Below are 19,946 nucleotides of genomic sequence, written 5' to 3' on the forward strand. Positions count from 1 at the left end.
GGCTTGAACAGAACCCGGGGGTTGTGTGCGGGGGTGGGTGGGTGTGAGCTGTCCCTTTACGCCAGCCCTGGCTCTGCCAGTGACACCGGCTCCGTGCTCCGTTCCTGCTGCTTGGGGAAGCTCCTCTCCTCGGAGCTGCAAATTGAGATTTCACCCAGGGAATTTGTCTTCGGGAGCGTCTCCAGGAAAGGTCAGCTACCAAAATCTGACAGAGGGAATGCTGATCCTTGTAAATGGGTCTTTTACTCCAAACCCTGATCTCAGATTTACAAAGGTGCAGAGGAGTTCTGTGGGCACCATCCCTTGCCTTCCCCAGAGCTGTTCTGAGCGCTGTTTCTCCCCGTGGCAGTGACACCGCTGCTGCTGGAGCAAGGAAATGCTCCAGTGAGCCCATTACAGGGCATCTGATTTGTCCTTATTTTTAACAGCAGCCCCGGTCCAACAGCAGTTTGCATCACTTCTTGTCACAGGTTGGTGGCATCGGTACGAAAGGAATCCGAGGTGGGGTTTAAAGCCAGCAGAGGCAGCACAGGGCGGGCACAGAAATGCCACAGCTGCAGCAGAGCTCTTTGGAGCAGAACTGAAGCACAGGGGTCAATCTGCTGCCTGCCAACAGCACGGGCAGGACACCCCCGTGTCCCAGTGCCACCAAGGGGTGCCCAGGGCGCTCCCGAGCTGCTGAGCACAACCACCCAGCGCAGCCCTCTCACCTCTGCTCGTACTCTCATTTATCCCGTGGGTAACTCCACTTTTGCCCTGGTAAACAACCCTCTGGATACGGTTAAGCTGCTCAGAGTGTACATTTAAAATAAAATCTGTTTCACATAAAAGGACAAATGAGAACGACTATTACCCCCATCCTTACTGCGTTAAATTCTTTTGCACAGATTGTTCTTGTTACTACTCCTTTCTGAGGGAATCTGAAGAGCAGACAATATTCTGCCTTACGTGGACAACTCCAGCAGGCCAGGAGTGGGAGGATTTCAAGTGGGAATGCTGTGATTTTTAAAGCCCTTTTTTGTAACTCACTCAGGTCTTGGGCCACGAAGGGAGGAAGAGCAGCAGAGGGAATCACACTCTTCTCACAGCCAGATCCTGCAGGACGCTTATCACCTCTAACTTTAATCACAGCAGTAAAATTTTGGAAATGCACCACGTAACCCAGAGAGTTTTAAAGGCATCAAGAGTTCCAAAGGCCCCCTTCAGGGCCTGAGGAAGCCCCAGTGTCACACTGAAACTGCCCTTGCACAGGTGCTGCAGCAGCACCCAGGGCTGGCACACCCCAGCCCCTCCTCATGCCCCGGGCGGCTGCAGAGGCGCCTCCCCTGCAGCTCCAGGCTTAACACAGCACAGATGGGGTTTGGATCTGCACTTCCAGAGGAGCACAAGAGAACCCACTGAAACGTTTGGATTGGGGTTTATCAACACGCCCAGTCGGGTTTTTGAAGCCTGCGATCCCATTTCTCATTTAAAACTCTGCGGAAGAAGGAACTTTCCCGTAAGATTGACTCCCATGTTTCAGGTGCTGAGAAAGTCTAATCATCACGACAGGAATATTTTTCTGCTTTCTGTGCTCTGCCTGTGGGGCCAGCCCAGACCACAGGTTCTGTCTGGCCCCATCTCCTACCTGGGAAAGGGGAACAGGAGCAGCTCCCTCCCTCCAGTGAAGGTGTAAGACAATATTCAATGCCACCGCAACGCAGGGGACGAGAGGCAGTGGCAGGTGTCGTGGCTTGGGCCATCAGAAGGTGAGGACAGAGCAGGTCAGCGAGGTTTTCCTCTCTCCAAATGGTTCACGGTGCAGGGAGCCCTCTGCAGCTCCATCAGACCCAGGGCCAGAGCCAGACACCCAATTCCAGCCAGCACCTATTCCTTCTCCTCAGGAAAAAGGAAAAACAGAGACACACCAGCGGATAATACAACCCCAATGTGAAAAACAAGGCCACTGGCATTCTTTGCTAAAGCCCGGGCTGAAAACTTAGCCCAGGATGTGTGATCTTCCAAAAATCTGCCAGCCCCTGCAGCGTTCAAACTTCTTGCATGACCACAGCCACATGAAGAATGAAATGAAACCCCACGGAAATCTTTGACATTTCTACCATTATGCAATGTTTGGGTGAAAAAAAGAAAAAAAAAAAATTGCTGAAATTCTCCTTCCCTTCCAGAGTGAGTTTAGAAAAACTATTTCTAGCTTTTTTTAATTACACATTTCACCATTAAAAAGAAACCGTCCATAAATTAAAGGAACCACTAACCAGGGCTTATGTAACCCATTTAGAGTGGGAAATTGGGAACACTTGGGAGCAAAGTCTGTTCCTGCGATTTCTGGAGTCTACACCATTCATTTGATGTGTGCAAACATCACAAAAATGGTTTATTTAATATCTGCACTAACTACTTTCCACCAAAAACAAGTCAGTCATTAAAAAGGGCATCTGTGTCCTATAGGATCTGAAAGAAACACTTCCATAGATGGTCAGTGATCCGAGGGATAGTTTATCACTGCTTCCAATAAAGAGTCTCCCAAGTTAGAGATTTGCTTTATCCAATTGCATTCTGAATTTTCTTTCTTTAAGAGTGTTTATGGCTCTATTACATTTTTGGTAGAAAATTGCTGCACTGTTTTTGTACTCAGTGCTATTGACGTTTCCCCTGTGGAGAATATTCGGTGTTAAATCCTGCCTCCCCCCTGTTCCTCGCCCTGGGACTGCTCTCGTGCCCAGCCACTCACTGAATCAAATGTCCAAGGGATGAGAACATCCCCAGAAGAGCTGTTCCCAATGCTGTGGCATCACTGCTCTTCCCAGGGCAGGATGTATCTGTGTCCCAATGAAAAGCCCCTCCTCATTCCCAGCAGCAATGACCACCCTCGTTAAAGCCAACACAAAGAATTTAACGAAGCAGCTCCGACCATTTCTTGGATATGCATTTCCCACACACAGGTTAGAGGCCCACAGGACAACTTCTCCATATCCTGACAATTCCCACACACCTGGGACTGGCCAGGACTAACCAGGTGCATCGCACAGGGCTGAAGTAAACAAGTTGCATAAAATTTATTTTTTCCACCTTGTGTTACAACATTCCCTTTTAAGTTCTTACACATCTGCGACATGTAACACCACGGAACAATAAATGACTGGCATTCATATTTCTCTCGACTCAGGAGTATTTACAGGCTGTTTAGCTGGATGACAGGTACAAAACATTGGCACCACAGCAAACACCGTTTTGACACCAGAATCCACTTCCCCGTTAAAAATTAACTTCACACTGATCTTTAAAACAATTTTAACAATTAAAAACGTTCTCAAAGGCATGTAAGTACGCAAGTTGTCGTAGGCAGTAGTAATGGACCATACTGGCAAAGCTGTGAACCACAGGATTTCATGCAAACCATGGAGTTTAACACTAATGAAATAACTAATAATAAATACAGAGCCCATCGGCTCCTGCTGAGGAGGGCACCGGGATGAGCACAACCCCGCAGGAGCAGCCTGCGACACTGAGCTGCACCCAGGGGCTCCCACCCCTGCTAGTGCAATCCAGGGGCTGCCATGCAGCAGAGCTGCAGCTTTCCTGCAACAACCCCCCAGAGCAGCGGGAGGGATTCCCCCTCTGGCCTGGGGCTCCTGCCAAACCCAGCTCACCTCCAGAGGCCGAGGCTGGGACAGCTCAGGGCAGCTCTGGAGCAGCTCCCAGCACTGTGCCCACCCCCGGGGGACAGCAGGGATGGTCCTGAGCAGCCCTCAGCCAGCTCTGAGCACACCCTGCACTGACTGAAGCCGCTGCTGTTGGACACAGAATGTCGAGTTTCCACTGCACCACCAGCTGAGCTAAACAAATGTTTGCACAGATGAACAGGACAAGCTCGGTGCAGGAGAGAAACGCGGAGTGGAGGGGACAGAGAGCGCTGTGACACACCTGGAATCACTGCAGAGGTGCAGGAAGAGAACAGGGTGAGCCACAAAACCTCACCCTGCAGCAGCTCAGCACGGGGTGGTGGCAGCTACAGGGAGCAGGAGCAGGGTGAGACTCACAGAGGGCAGCACCTGGAGCCAGGGGCAGCAGGAGCTCAGTGAAACCCACCCAGGAGCAGGGTGAGACTCACCCAGGAGCAGGGTGAGACTCACAGAGGGCAGCACCTGGAGCCAGGGGCAGCAGGAGAACAGTGAAACCCACCCAGGAGCAGGGTGAGACTCACAGAGGGCAGCACCTGGAGCCAGGGGCAGCAGGAGAACAGTGAAACCCACCCAGGAGCAGGGTGAGACTCACAGAGGGCAGCACCTGGAGCCAGGGGCAGCAGGAGCTCAGTGAAACCCACCCAGGAGCAGGGTGAGACTCACAGAGGGCAGCACCTGGAGCCAGGGGCAGCAGGAGAACAGTGAAACCCATCCAGGAGCAGGGTGAGACTCACAGAGGGCAGCACCTGGAGCCAGGGGCAGCTGGAGTGTCAGTGAAACCCACCCAGGAGCATCACCTGGAGCCAGGAGCAGCAGTACCACGCTGAGACTCACACTGGCACCCAGGGGCATCACCTGGAGCAGCCCCAAAGCACACAGGTCACACATGAACTGCCACAGCACACAACCCACAGACAAAGGAATAGGAAGAACACTGAGGCCACAAACAAGATACTACACGGAAGAAGAGAACAATGCCTCACGCCCCCAAAAGTACAAATTATGAGCGCACTAGAGGAAAAGATGAAATTTCCAGCAGAGAATCCATTTATTTTAATGTACAGTAAATAGGAACATGTGTATTAAATTTCACTTTTAAAAACATTTTTAAATAACTTAAGAGAACAGGGCTGCAAACATAAAGTGCTAAACTTAAAAAAACAGAAGTATTTCTCTTTCCTGCTGTTTGTTAGATGGCAGTTTTAGTCTCTGCTTTGAAAAAATGTAGTGTATATCCAGGCAGAAATGACTTCCTGGATTTACTACCTTGTGCAAAACCACGAGCTGCAAAGAACATAATCCACACCCCAAAACACAGCTACAGATCACTATCAACTACTAAATATGCTACTAAACTTATGATTCAATAAATACAAATGAGATCACAGCTCACTCCCTTTCTTGATGTACGCCAATGGTTTGCAAATATGGTCCACTCAGTGTAAACTGTATTGACTTGAGGAAACAGTGAATTCTAGCATTTATATGTCTCAAATATTTACACACAGTAGCTTGGCACCGTTGCTGTTGCAGGACACTGAACTGCCAACACACAGGAGAGAGGGACAGGGCTGGGCTGCTCAGTCACCACCTCGGGCCAGGAGGAATTCTTGGTTAAACTAATGAAAGCAAATTAGATGGGATAGTGAGAAGAAATTCCTCCCTGGGAGGGTGGGCAGGCCCTGACACAGGAATTCCCACAGCAGCTGTGGCTGCCCCCGGATCCCTGGCAGTGCCCAAGGCTGGACACTGGGGCTCGGATCACCCTGGGACAGTGGGAGGTGTCCTCATGGCAGGGGTGGCACTGGGTGGGATTTAAGGTCCCTCCCAACCCAAACCATTCCACGATTCTGCGAAATGCTGTCTGGGGACTCCAGAGCAGCGGCATGGCCATCACTATCCAGTCATGATGAAGACAGTGTTAAGGATATTTCTGGCAAAACGGCATTAATTCACAGGAAGCTGTGAGCCCAGCTCCCAGGAGGGAGCTCAGGCTTTGATTTGGGACAGGAGCTCAGGTTCTGGGTTCTGCTTTGGGACAGGAGCTCAGGCTCTGGTTTGGGACAGGAGCTCAGGCTCTGGGTTCTGGTTTGGGACAGGAGCTCAGGCTCTGATTTGGGACAGGAGCTCAGGCTCTGCTTTGGGACAGGAGCTCAGGCTCTGGGCTCTGGTTTGGGACAGGAGCTCAGGCTCTGATTTGGGACAGGAGCTCAGGTTCTGGGTTCTGGTTTGGGACAGGAGCTCAGGCTCTGGTTTGGGACAGGAGCTCAGGCTCTGGTTTGGGACAGGAGCTCAGGCTCTGGGTTCTGCTTTGGGACAGGAGCTCAGGCTCTGGTTTGGGACAGGAGCTCAGGCTCTGCTTTGGGACAGGAGCTCAGGCTCTGGGTTCTGCTTTGGGACAGGAGCTCAGGCTCTGGTTTGGGACAGGAGCTCAGGCTCTGGGCTCTGGTTTGGGACAGGAGCTCAGGCTCTGGGCTCTTTCCCTCCTGTGCAGCCAAGGACCAACGGCGCCAGGCAGTGCCAGCTCCGCCCGTGGTTTCTCTGATGTGGGAAGAAGACAGCAAGCAGCTAATTCAGCACAGACTGAAGAGCCTTAGACAAGGATGGCTGCCACTAAAAGCCCATCCGTGTTTGATGCATCAACCCAGCTCTAAAAGGTCCCTGGGAGTCTCTGTCCTTCTGCTGAGAAGCCCAAGCACATGTTGCTCTCCTCATGATATTATAACATGGATCAAAATTTATAGTAATGACAGAACTCACCGAGTTTCATTTTTGAAAATTAAAACCACATAAATGTGCTCTGCACACAAGCCTAATGCCTTTGTAGGAGCCCACTCCTGCCATTCAGGTCTGGTTTCTAGAGCCAAGCAAGTGCAAGGCTCCAGAAACTACCCCTCTGCAGGGAGCATGTCATTAAAACATCCACCCAGGAGTGCCTCTGCTTATTTGCAGCTCACCCTCACAGCTTCACACTAACAGGAAACAGATTTCATGGAGCTGTGAGGAGTAGCAGCTCTGTGACCTCTCCTTTCAGTCTCCAAGGATTCAAGACACGTCTGCCACATTGTCTGCAGAACAGTACGAGTCTCTTCTCACGTTGTCGACACATTTCAAGGATGATCAACTGCAAAGTTCTGTTCCAAAGAGGATTTGCTTTAGTTTAGATAATTTTCTCCTGCACAAATAAATACAGAGTAAAACTATTATGTCACCGGCTCCTTTTAACAGGAAGCACAAAAGCTAAACAAAACTGAATTCCCTCGTTTTGAGCTACCGCTCCTCTGTCTTTATCAATGGCTGGATACCTCCAAAATCACTGGGGTGACCACATTCCAAGGGAAGGAAAGTCTCAGACACGCTCAGATTCTCCAGCGTGTGTAGATCCGACAGGCTGGAGCCCCGTTATGGAAACAACATGCCATAAATCAGGAATCAGCTGTCAGCAGTGTAGTGCATCACCTACATTAAGGGAGTCCCAAGATGTAAAAAGAATGTAACTACTTGAATCAAAAAGATGAATAACATTAAAAAAAAAAAAAAAAAAAAACTGTAATACAATGCAAAGAACAGCGCAGACACTTAAAAAATTCACTTTAAATTATCAAATGTAAATCCCAAGGTCAGGTAGCAGCTTCCACAGACTTGGAACCATGCAAGAGAAACCCACTGCCATCGCAGTTCCATGCATTTGACCCCAGTGAAGTAGAACAAAAGTGCCGAGAACTGGATGAACTCAGAGCCTCCACCCTCCAAACACTCCCTTTTGGCGTCAGGGGCCCGTCCAGGGCAGTCTGGAAGGGTCTCACCACAGCAGCAGGTGACAGAGATTACCACGGGGTCCTGAGGCAGGTGTTGGGCGTGGGGACAGCTGGGGTTTGTCTCTGGGCCCTGGGCAACGTCTGTCTGTGTGCCAGCAGCAGCCCTAGGACGTGAGCTTCGAGTAGCTGGGGGGAGAAAACCTCCGTCTCAGGTACTTGAGGACGTAGAGGGGCAGGCAGCTCACCAGGGTGATGACAGTGACCTTCCACAGGAACGACAAGGTGGCAATGAAGTAAACATCTGTGTGGAGAAACGAGCACAGAGTCAGGAACGCGGGGAAGGGAAGGGAAAGGGTGCAGCAAAGCAGCTCAATCTACCACGGCACGGGGCTGCAACTAGACCATCTTAAAGCTCCCTTCCAACCCCGGCCGTTCTGCGATTTTACAATTCTTAAAGCTGCCCCTCCTCCGAGTTCAAAGCTCCTATGACGCCTGGCTCCTCACTCCTCTGCCCTTCTCTTCCCCCGAAGATGCAGAGATGCGCTGAGCAGTGAGGAATGTGGCTGTCACAGGTAACTGCCCTCCCAAAGCCCACCCGAAACAGGGATATCCTCCCACCCCGGGAGCCGCCCCTGCTGCTCGGCTGAGCCCAGCCAACACAGCTCCTGACCCAAAACTCCTCAGAGTCTTTACAAAAAGAGTTACAGCGTCCAAAACGGAGCCGGTACAACCACGCGCAAGAGGCAGATCCAGCCAGGGGAGAAGTTACCCCTGCTGTCTTCAGTTAGGAAAGAGCTTTATGGAAGTAGCAGTGACATCTTGTGGCTCCTGAACGAACACTGGAACGAGCCCATGGGTCTGATATTTGCAGCTCGACAGTTACTGGGGGAATCTGGAACTCCTCACCCTTTTTCCACCAGCCAGGAAAGAGGATTAGTTCTGCTTCAGGCAACTAAAACACCACCACCAACCAGTGATCCCAACGAACAGATAAAGTAAGGTAAGTTTTAGGAGGCAGCTCCTACACCCAGTTTAAAAGACCAAATCTTTCAATCCAACAGCAGAGACTTCAACTTTCCGTCTCAAATTCCCATCTGGAAATAAAGGTCAGTGCTACGTGGGACAGCTGACACGTGCTGGAGCTCAAAGATGGATGAGATTCACTGGGTAGCACTCTCTGCTGGCCACCTTTACCTTCTCTAGCCTTTTGCTGTGGGAAGAAACCGTAAAATATCTTCCAAGTGCCTTGAAATCCCACAGAGCCTCCTGTGGTACCCCCGTCCCTGTGCCTGCCGTCGGCTCCACCAACAGCCTTTGGCTCCGTTCAGTCCTGCTGCCATCCCGGCCGTGAACTGACTGGGGGAGAGCATTAAACCTCACCAATGAACTCGTGCAAGAAGACCAGGGAGGCGATGTAGCAGGAGAGGCTGAGCAGCTCAGCCACGATCATGAGCCAGTGCCACGTCTGGATTGTCAGCGCCACCATCAGCAGCTCGGTGAGAATCAGGGACGTGAAGGAAATGGCAACAATGTGCACAAATTCGGACTCGAAGAGGAGGAGCGCTCCGTACATGATGATGCTACCTGCAAGGGAACGGAACTGTTTCGGCCAAACACCAGCGCTCAAACCCACGGTTAGGTCTTGGAAAGGCTGAAACAATCCTGTCTTGAGGCTGTTTTTCATGAAACCCGATGAACGTAACGACAACGAATCAGTTACTATTTAGGAGACAGAACTGATGAGAAGACAGGGAAAAGTTACAGCAGAGGCACCCAAAGTTTTCTAACAGTCTATCATATTCATAGACACGTGGAGATAGGAAATTAATACATGCTGTTTTGGCAGCTGGAGGTCTCTAACATCATGAAACTCTATCCTCCCACAAAAGCACTTGGTCACTACTCAGAAGCTAAAAGATATCAAATAATTCTAAACCCTACCCCACTGCCTCGGTGCCAAGAGGCAGCAAAGCGATGAAAAGCTCAGTGGATACAAGTGAGCCTCAATCTGCGCTGCCTGGGCCCAGAGCTCTCCCCTTCACACCTCCCCCAGGAGAACGCCATGAAAGCTCAGCTAACGAGGCATTGTTTGTGCTCCTCTCTCTCCTGGCTGGCCAGGGCTGCTCCAGGCCACCTGCACAAATAACTCATGTGAGCAGCGTGAGTAATCCACACCGACATCCATCACTCGCGCCGCCTCCGGAAGGGAAAACCTGCGAGGGAACCCAGCTCCAGCCGCAGAGTTCAAACCCAGCTGTGAACTTTCCAGACTTTGGGGCTGCTCAAGTTTTGGTCGGGCTCATCTCTGCTAGCAACTGGCCCGGTTGTTTGGCCGCTGTTTGCTGGTTATGGAGCGCAGCGCTGGTGAAGTCACTTTAACCAAAGGCTGTAAGCAGAGTGCTCGGAGCTCAGGCAGGAATCTTTCACCCTCTGGCTGCAGCCCTCCACCACCTGGGAGTGTCCTCTCCATGCCCTGGCTTTGCCATTGTGTTACTCAGCATCCCGAGCCCGGGATCCCTGTCGTGGGACCCTGTTACCCTGGTTTTTCTGAGTTTCTTTATTAGCCTTTTGATTTTCATAAATGGAGTCAGATCTTTTAGTTACTGTACAATATTAGAGCAGTTTTCTACCTTTCCCACAGAAGTAATATAAACAAATCCTTTGTTTTTCATTCTCTGTCCTTTGTTTGCATATTTCTAACCTGAAAACAATTGTAACTGACAATTGGTCTGGCCACTGAGGCTAAGGGGTGGAAACCCCAAAAAGCCAATCTTCTGCTAGACCCACAAATGGATAAAAAGTAAAAAAAATAAACAAAGGGCTCTCTTCTCTCCGCCCTTTCAGCTGGAAGCTGGATCAGAAGAACCTCTGCAGAAATCTCTTGTCTGCGTGTGATTTCTTTGTGTTTCACAGTGACAGGACCCCTGTGACAGATTTCAGGAAATAAAGCTAACAGAGATTTCACACTCCTAGATTCACTCCCTGCTGAGGATGCCAACGTCAATTAAATCCATCAGAACTACCGGCTTATTTTGACCCCTTATTCTGAGTCTTGTTGATAAAAGAGTTTTGGAAAATGAGGAATTTTGGCACTTCAGCTTTCAGCTTCACATTATTGACCTGTTTTCTATAATTCCCTGATTAACACCTATAGAGAACATTTGAGTTTGAGGGTACTTGATTTAAAAAAAAAAAAAAAAAAAAAAAAAAAAAGACAACAAACAAAATGAGAGAAAATATCTTCTTAGATATATACCCAAATTACCACATCCGCTGTTGAAATTACATTGTAATTAAGGCATTTACTTAATTGCTTTAGCAGCCTAATTAGAGCATATGAGATATAATCAAGAACGTGAGCTCGACTCTGACCCTGAATTACAGATGCCTGTGAAGCAATCAGAGCTATTGCCACCTCCATTTCTGGATAAAATACAGAAGGCTACATTTAAAAAATACAGATGCTGCGTTTTTCGTGCCAACAAAAACCTGCAAAATCCACAGATTGGAGAACTTCTCCCAAAAGAAGGGGCGAGTTGTGAGCTCAGCTTTACAGATGGGGCAGCTACAGAATTACAGTGGATGCTTCTGATGGGGAGAGGCACAATGGTTTGAGTTCTACATCACAGGGCTGACCAATTACTGCCAATATTTGGGTTCTTGTAATTTTTTTTCCATTGGTAATTCTACCGAGACCAAAAAAAAAAAAAAAAAGAAAAAAAAAAATCTATTCACCACCACAAGGATACTTTGGGAAATTAATTTCATGCCTTACTTGACTTCCTGCAGGAAGTAGTCACACACACTACGACATCTAAAGGCACAAGCAGAAGTTGATTTCTTACCTTGATAAATGCTTATCAAGACCCAGATTAAAAATGTTTTGTACGACAACGGTCGTCCCTGGGTGGGGAAAAAAAAGACAAAGCTCCATTTGTTGATGCATTACAACATCCATTGGGGTTTTATTCTACGGAAATTCACTTATTGATCAACTTATAAATTAATAAGATAATTGGAAGACGATCTTGAAGAAAATTGAATAAACCAAACCAAGCAGCCCTGCAGTGGTGCCCCTTTATTCTCATTTTTCTGGGTGCACGAAGGGGCTGTGGAAGCTCAGGGCTGCCCCAGCACAGCCTGGCCCTGACTGCACACACAATTAATTCAGTGCAAAGGTGCCTCAGGAGTTCGGTCACTGCACTGTGAAATACAAGATGTGTGTACACACATGGATGTGAATACATTCATATTGCATTTCTAGACACACACAAATCACCCTCACATTGAAGGCAGAGAGATTTAAAAAACCCATCCCCAGCCAACACAGCCATACCAGCACAAACCCCCCTATGTTTAGGCCAGGCCTAAGGATGGCTGAAGAATTAGTGGTTTATGACATAAGAGACAACATCCAAGTGAAACCAGATGGAGACTTATTGAGGCTCTGGAAAAACAGGCTGTGCTTCTCAGAGTATCTGTTTAACAGGAATCCTTGAGGGAAAGGATCTGGGGAAGACTCAGTCCACCCTTTCCTTCAGCTAGGAGAGATGTTCCCAGGGAATAGTACTGCATAACCCAGTTATCCAAAACATTTTCCAGGGAGGAAGAAAAAAAAAAATTAAAAAGGAGCGTAAGACAAAATTTACCTTCCTGATATTTCTATGGTAAACATAAAATAAAGTTTTCTTTGTCTAAGGAAAAGGACCTGACTCAGATGCTAAAGCTACAAAAATGGCACAGCAAGGAAACCTTCAGATCACGCTCCAGTCAAATCTCTGTTGAAGAAACTCTGGGATAACCTCCTGCCTCCATCAAACGAGCATATCCCTTCCCCTCTTCCCTTGTCTGGCTTCAGGACAGTGCCAAATCCCCAACAATTCCTCTTTTCCCTTTATTATGGAACAAATTGGTAATATTAAATCCCTAGAATTTCCCACAGAATGAACTTCTACTTGCCCAGCCATTTTTAATAAATTGCATTTCATGCAGCATTCAATAAGCAACTGCCAGGAATTCTGGTTCTATCTGTTGATTCAAATTTGACATTAACAGAATTTTGCCTGGAAATGCCTGATAAAGTTCTGGATCTCCTGGCAATCTTCTTTGCACATTTAGAGCTTCAAATCAAGATACGGATCTTGCCTTAAAGCAAAACACACAAACAAGAGCCTCCCGCACCTTGAGAAGATCTTTGTAGAGCTCTGGGTACAGCATTGCAACTTCAGATTTCACATCCTTGTCCAGGACAAGAGAAAACACGGGAAACATGGTGTAAATTGTGGAGTACCTGGGAAGAAGGCAGGAGACCAGAAAATTATCTCAGGTGGAGATGAGCAAACAAATGCCAGGCTCCAGAAAGGAAATGCAATATTCATTAAGTGCCCAATAATGTACACACTATAAAAACTGGCAAATGGAGCACACCAGAGTTTTGCAGGTAGGAAAAAACCACCAGGATTGGTTTTTTTGAGTGACTTTTCATCAGGAACACTCACACACAAGTGACTGGCTCAAATATTGCAGTGGGTTATTAATGGAGCCAAGCACTGATCTGTGCCCATCCCAAAATCTGCCCTCAGCTCAGGGTTGATTCTGTTTGTATCAGAAGGCAATGGAGATGAATTTGCTGTTTTTTTAAATTATGTATTCCAAAGTATAAAGAGTCATGCTGGTACTACAGTTGCAATATCCTGTTTCAGGCAGTTTCTGGACAGGAACTGAGGCTGGGTTGTTCCTCCTCCAGGCACTGCCTCTCACTGCTGTGCAGACACCAGCCCAGAACATCTGTCCCTCCGCTTTTTACTGGGATCAAACAACATTCCTGCAGGATGGGCTGCTTCCCAAAGGTGACACACCACCCTGCTGGAAAGGTTTCTGTGTGTGCCTGCACAGGAAGGGGACGAGGCTCACAGCCAGCTCCTGAAGCAGTGCTCTGAGCAGGGTGGAGATGGGCATGGCTTGCATTTTAATCAGCCCCAAAGTGTCCATTGTGCAGAGTTTTCCTCACTGCCAGTAAAAAGCGAGCTCTTACCCAATGATGAGGAAGCCTTGGTAGAGAGGAACCGAAGCAAAGTAAAATACTGACGAGAAAACAGCCTAGAAAAGAAATTAGCTTTTTAGGCACTGAGATACTGCAGCAGAAGTAACAGCTTAAAAATACACTCTGTTCAAACTGGAGCACTCTTGCAGTGGGCTCTGCCAGTTCCTGAGATGAAGACAGACTAAGGGAACATCCACGCTTTCTAGTCCTTTGGAGCAGTTGTTGGTACTTGTCCAATACCAGGGATTTTCTCATGTGTTTTCCTATCAAATTAACAACCTCAAGGCCTAACCCGTGAAAATTTTCAGAGGAACATTCAGAAATGTTCATTTCCAAATGAGACACGGCACCTTTCCTTTACGATCTGGCTTCTCCACCCCTCTCTTTTGAACCCCCGTCCCGGCAGCCCGTTCACCTGCATGGTGCTGATGCAGAGGCTCCTGTGGATCACAAACTGGCTGAGGGCTGCAGACCTCTTGTAGCTGTTCCTGCCATGGACCATGAGCAGACGACCCAGGTGCTTGAACTGAGTGATGGAGAAATCGGCTGCCAGCGATGCCTGCTTCCCCTCCTGGGAACAAGAGCCAGGACAACACAGTGAGATCACTTCAGCACTGGAAACAAAGAGCATCGTGTTGTTGTTATGGAGCTGCCACTGACAGAATTTCCAGGGATATCTGCAGTATGTTAGGAGAGGGAGAGCATTGCCTCAGTGCTTCTCCTTCCACTGTGGGTTTTAAGCAAAGAGCAAAAATATGAGGAGAATTCCCGTTTGAACCTTGGCCTCCAATTCTAAGCAGCCTCTGGGTTCTGATTCACAGCACACAAGTTAACGTGACACTCCTATCGAGGCAGTGCTGAACACAAATTCTGTCTCAAAAGTTCACACAATTTTGGCTCACTGCAAGCTGAGCCTGCTGCTGCAGCCCTGCAGCTCCACACAGCTCCAGGTGCAGGAATCAGAGTTCTAACCCAGAGCTTGTTTTGCAAACTAATATGAACACATTTTAATTGTGCACATAGGGAATATCTTATCAGTGTAATTATAACTCCAGCACTTGGAGCATTAAAAAACCCCAAAACCAACCATGAGGGTACGAATTTGGGGATTCTGCCAAGAACCAAATCATGAATTTGAACTCCCCTTAACAGCAGTCTCCTTTATAGCCAAATGATTTCTCATGACAGGGCTACTGGTCTGATGATGATTCTTGTGGGAGCTTGTTCCCTCTCTTGCACAAATATCTGAGGATTCATTTAAGAGTGGCTTGAAAACTGGCCACAGAACTGCTCATTAACCATGAGGTAATCTCACCTTTCCTTCAACTCCAACACCACAGTCAGCCTCCTGAATCATGCTAACATCATTCCCTCCATCACCTGCAGGGCAGAGCACAAACAAAACTGGGAGTTAAGCAACAGGGGCAACCTGCAACCTCACCAAAGCCATCTGCACCACACTGGAACACTATGAGAAACACTTAACCCAATCAACAAAAGCAAGGTTTTAAACAGAAATCATGATTTTGAGTTCCTAAGGCTTGTTTTAATAGAGCCCCAGGCCAGTGATGGATGTATCCCACTTGTAGGTGGCACCATTACATCTGCAGCGCTGAAACAAAGCCCACAATCACAGCGGCACTGCACCTGATCACCTCCAAGCTCTGTTTTGCACAGATGCCACCTGAAAGGGTGATGAGGAGCTTGGCACTGAACTTCCACGTGCAAAACTTCAATCACCTTCTCTGTCATCCCACAAAAGCACCGCTCCCTAAATCACTGCTTCCAGGTGGTATGAGGTGAGGTGAGACTGCTCAAGGAGGAGCTGCAGGTGCCATCCCCAAGGTCAGAGCTGACTGTCCACTCAGAGAGGAGCTGCAGGTGCCATCCCCAAGGTCAGAGCTGACTGTTCACTGACTGTTCCCTCAAAGAGGAGCTGCAGGTGCCATCCCCAAGGTCAGAGCTGACTGTCCACTCAGAGAGGAGCTGCAGGTGCCATCCCCAAGGTCAGAGCTGACTGTTCACTGACTGTTCCCTCAAAGAGGAGCTGCAGGTGCCATCCCCTGGGCAGAGCTGACTGTTCACTGACTGTCCCCTCAAAGAGGAGCTGCAGGTGCCATTCCCAGAGCTCCCTGGCTGCTCACTCACCCACGGCACAGGTGAGTTTGCCCGTCCTCTCCTGCAGCAGCCGCACGATCTGCGCTTTCTGCGTGGGCGCACAGCGGCAGCACACCACGGCTGGGCACTGGCACGCCAGCTCCATGAACTCGTACTCGTAGTACTTGAGGCACACCTGGGTCACACACAGCACACAGCCGGGTCACACCTGCTCTGTGGCACCGGGGTTTCCGCAGCCCGGGCTCTGGGGCCGGCCCTACCTCCAGCGAGTCCCCCGAGATGACCAGGGCGCAGTCGTGCTTGCGGCGGAAGGCGTTCAGCTCCAGGTGGGCTTCTCCTCGGTTTGTCACCTGGGGGAGGGCGGAACTGAGCAAGGTGTGCTTCACTGGGGTGAGAAAACAGCGCAGAATGCCAGAGGGAACAGAAGAAACACTGCCAGGACAGGCAGCACACCGAGTGAGGGCATGCAGGCACAGAGAGAAAAACTGGGGGTAGAAAGCTGGGTCGAAAGAATAGAAGTGCAGTGCTGGTATTTTTATTTATCACCCAGCTGTGATCTCACACCCCTCCTGTCCCAGGGCGCAGAGAGAGGCTCTGTGGGTGTCACTCACTAGTCTGAATACATGGATGTCCTGTGTCCGTGTCACCAGGTGAGCGTTCTTGGCTGTACACGTGGCTGTCTCCAGCTTATCCCCCGTCAGCATCCACACCTAAAACCCAAACATTCCGTGTGTTAAATAAAGCCTAACAACCACGTCTGCAGGACCTCTGCAAGTACCACCTGCCTTCCTCAGCCTTATAAAAGGACTGTGAAAATACACGAACAAATTATTCTTCAAAAACTATTTTAAAACACGCAAGAAAATCCTCACCCGTGAAAGAAAGCGAAGCTCTCAAAGAGGCTGAGACACAAAGGAAGTTAACAAACCCTGTGTAACATTCTTCCCACCTGCAGTATTTCAAGATTCTGCTGATAAACCCACAAAATGCGAGCTAAAAAAATGAGTATTTGTGTGTTAATGTGTCCCTCCCCGGCCGTTTCTCAAGCGGGCCCTGCTGCACAAAGATCCCTCCTGGCCCAGCCTGAAATGTGGATGATGCAACTGGGGTTAGCTCAGTGCTGATGTGTACGTCTGGAACACACTCGCTTGGCTGAGGGCTTTTGGGTTTTTTTTAAGATTTTTTTTTTTTTCAAAATCTACACTGCTCCTTTTATTTTGTGCTGGTGAGGGGAGGGAGTTAGAAAGCAATGTCAGCAGCAATGGCTGGGAATTCTTTCTCCAGTGTAAATATATCACAGTGAGGTTGGTTTTTTCCACTGGTGTTTTCACTCTTTCAAGACACCACCCGAGAATATTTAACGAGAAATACAAAAACCTTCAGAAAATCACAAAACATCAACAAAAACAAACCCACACAAAGACTCATTTATTTGTTTAATAATCTGAGGTTGGAAAGAGATTTGATCTTAACAAGATGGTCCCTGCCATGAGCTGCCAGAGCCCCTTCTCTCTGGATTTACTCCTCACATGCAATGCCCTGAGGAATGCTGCAGTGCCAGGAGTGCCCAGCACATCCCACACTCCACACCAGCTCCAGCCAAGGTGAGGGGAAAGGGAAGAAGGGAAACCCTTTGGAGTGCTGGGCCAGGACTACAACATCCCTGAGGAACTCTGATTCCCCTGGTCTCTCTGTTGTTTACAGGGGTGGCCCCAAAGAAAAAGCACTTTTGGAAGCTCATCCCAAGCACTGAATTCCTCTTCCTACCCCAGCCCCAGAGACAGAGCCCTGCTTTGAATTCACAGCGCGGCTTCAGATTTTTGCTCACTTTGCATGTTAAAGCAGAGAAACCACAACCAGGACCTTTCACCTACTTTTCTTACCCAAATCTGAATGTTTAATCCATTTTTTTTCCCCCTTCTGCAGGGCTGACAAAAGCTTTCAGAGAGAAAACCTACACACACACCACAGCAGCTCCCTCACTGCTGAGCACAGCTCGGGCTGTAGGTGTGGAGGCAGAGATGCTGGAGCCCAGAAAGCTGGGAAAAAAAAATAATCCAGTCCCTGATTCCCTTGGCTCAGACTCCCCTCTAGTGGCTACTGAAAACGCGGACATCCTCAGCTCCCAGCCCAGCACGGGGCCTCCTGCAGCACAAACCAAACACAGCCACACCTGCCCTGCTCCACGCAACTCCCTGAAAGAAGAACTGCCCCAAGGTCTCCTGGACCCTCCTCGTGCCCACGCGATCCCTTCCTCTGCAGAGCACGTGAGGGGATGAAAAGCACAAGAGGTGACGCGCTCAGGTGTTAACATTTCCGACTTGCAGCACGTTCTGTTCCCAAGGTGACGTTTAAAACGCTCCGAGAGCCCCTCAGCTTTTCATTTACTGCCCGTGGGACAGCGCCGCGCGCTCAGAGGGTCCCAGCGCTGTGCACCCAGCGCCCTGGGTGAGGCAGACCTTAATGCCAGCGTTCCTCAGCGTCTCCAGCGTGGGCCTGACGTCTGCCTGCAGCTGGTCCTCCACCCCAGTGAGGCACAGCAGCTCCATCTCCATCTCCAGGCTCTCGATGACCGTGGCCACTTTGAGGGAGCGGTCGTGCACGCTCAGCTTGGCCTGGACGTAGCGAGCCTGGGGACACACAGCACGGTCACAGCCCGGCTCTGGGGGCACGGGGGGAAGCAGTCAACCTCCCTGGTGGCCTTCCACCTGCTCTAGGGAAAGGTGTCCCCGTGCACAGCTTGGAACTGCAGCCTCCTCGAGGCGCCTTCCAACCCAGCTCTGATGCCACAGTTCAGAGATGGAAGCCGGCAGGGCAGGACAACTCGAGGTGCCTGGCACAGAGTGAGGTGGAATCACAGAATCACAAAATGTGTAGGTTGGAAGAGACCTTCGAGATCATTGAGTCCAACCCATGCCCTAACACCCCAACTAGATCATGGCATCGAGTGCCACATCCAGTCTTTTTTTAAACACGTCCAGGGACGGTGCCTCCACCACCTCCCTGGGCAGAATATCCCAGCACTTTATCACTCTTTCTGTGAAAAACATTTTCCTAATGTCCAACCTATATTTCCCTTGACACAGTCTGAGACAGTGTCCTCTTGTTCTGTCAACTGCTGCCTGGAGAAAGAGAAAATGCCCCAGGGAGCTGCTGCTGCTGCTGGTGGGCAGCACAGGGCACACAAAGGCAACACCCCTGAAACAAGGGCACCAGAGAGCCCTGAGCAGCTCCACCAGCAGAGCCCGGCATTCACTGAGCAGGTCCCGTTCTGCCTGCCCGGGTAAGCCAGGCCCTGCCCCGGGCAGACACCAAACCACACACGTGGGGCCCGTGCTGCCAGCGAGCTGCCTGGTTTTATCCTGGTTAGTCAGGACTCAGGAGCTGCTTGGGAGGGGCTTGGCTGGGATAAACACTTCATACCTATCAAGTGAAAAGCAACCTTGATGAAAAGAATATCGAGACATTTTAGAACAACAACTCTAGCAGAGTTGGGAGGTGAGGGGCAGAACTATCCCAAGAGTTTTGTGAGAACCGCTTCAGTGAGTGCTTGTTTGAAACAAAGGGGAAATAACCAAATAAAAACTTACTTCAAAGTCTTGATACTGCTCTTCTGTCAGAGACTTCTTGGCCACGACAAGAACCCTGAGGCCTTCCCGAGCCATGTTACCACACTGCAAAGAAGGATCACATCGTAAACCATGAGCTGCAGCCCCACTGAAATGATTTATGCACAGCAGCGTGGAGATGGCAGTGTAAGATAGCAGGTTAAGAAAATACCCATCCCATTTGAGCAACCCCAGCGAGTCTGTAACATCTGATAAAGTGCATGATAAACTCGAGAGGAAAGAAGGGATCTGCAATGGTTTGTGACCCAGCCCAGTGATCAGGAAGAAAAATGTCCTCTCTGCTACAGCAGGGTGGCAAAAACAACCCCACTGATTAAATTTGCTGTCTCTAAAAGGGCACAAGCCTGTGATTTGTAGATTTCACATATTGGGTGACCAAATCTTTAAAACAAAACCAAGTTATTATTATTTCTCTGAACACCAGGGAATCAGCAACTGAAGCTACTGCTGAGGATTCCCCATCCCTGGCAGTGTCCAGGGCCGGGCTGGACAGGGCTTGGAGCACACCCTGGGATAGGGGCAGGTGTCCCTGACCACGGCAGGGGTGGGATGGGATGAGAACCAACGTCCCTCCCAACCCAAACCATTCTGGGATTCCATGAACTCAGTGCCACCGTCACTGCTAACCTGACAAACACACCCCAGGACAAAGCTGCCAAACGTAGTTTTGAAATCAGACCCTTCAGGCTCCAACAGATCCAAACACAGAACCAAG

At 49.4% G+C, this 19,946-nt stretch overlaps 1 protein-coding gene across 3 annotated transcripts in view; it reads right to left on the reverse strand.

Annotated features, from left to right (window-relative positions):
- Positions 1 to 4,707: 4,707 nt before the first annotated feature.
- The window catches only part of ATP9A (ATPase phospholipid transporting 9A (putative)), a 49,902-nt gene continuing 34,663 nt past the window's right edge, over positions 4,708 to 19,946 (reverse strand). For all 3 annotated transcript variants that reach the window (XM_040079916.1, XM_040079915.1, XM_040079914.1), the window contains 12 exons: positions 19,193 to 19,276; positions 18,062 to 18,232; positions 16,214 to 16,312; positions 15,863 to 15,952; positions 15,633 to 15,777; positions 14,800 to 14,864; positions 13,900 to 14,055; positions 13,476 to 13,540; positions 12,623 to 12,731; positions 11,287 to 11,344; positions 8,822 to 9,025; positions 4,708 to 7,742 (listed from right to left, as the gene is read on the reverse strand). In XM_040079916.1, coding sequence (XP_039935850.1) covers positions 7,606 to 7,742; positions 8,822 to 9,025; positions 11,287 to 11,344; positions 12,623 to 12,731; positions 13,476 to 13,540; positions 13,900 to 14,055; positions 14,800 to 14,864; positions 15,633 to 15,777; positions 15,863 to 15,952; positions 16,214 to 16,312; positions 18,062 to 18,232; positions 19,193 to 19,276 — 1,383 coding nt within the window. In that variant the 3' untranslated portion in view covers positions 4,708 to 7,605. The remainder of the gene's footprint in view (positions 7,743 to 8,821; positions 9,026 to 11,286; positions 11,345 to 12,622; positions 12,732 to 13,475; positions 13,541 to 13,899; positions 14,056 to 14,799; positions 14,865 to 15,632; positions 15,778 to 15,862; positions 15,953 to 16,213; positions 16,313 to 18,061; positions 18,233 to 19,192; positions 19,277 to 19,946) is intronic.

Source organism: Hirundo rustica, chromosome 16 (assembly GCF_015227805.2).
Source record: "Hirundo rustica isolate bHirRus1 chromosome 16, bHirRus1.pri.v3, whole genome shotgun sequence".
Classification (NCBI taxonomy): domain Eukaryota; kingdom Metazoa; phylum Chordata; class Aves; order Passeriformes; family Hirundinidae; genus Hirundo; species Hirundo rustica.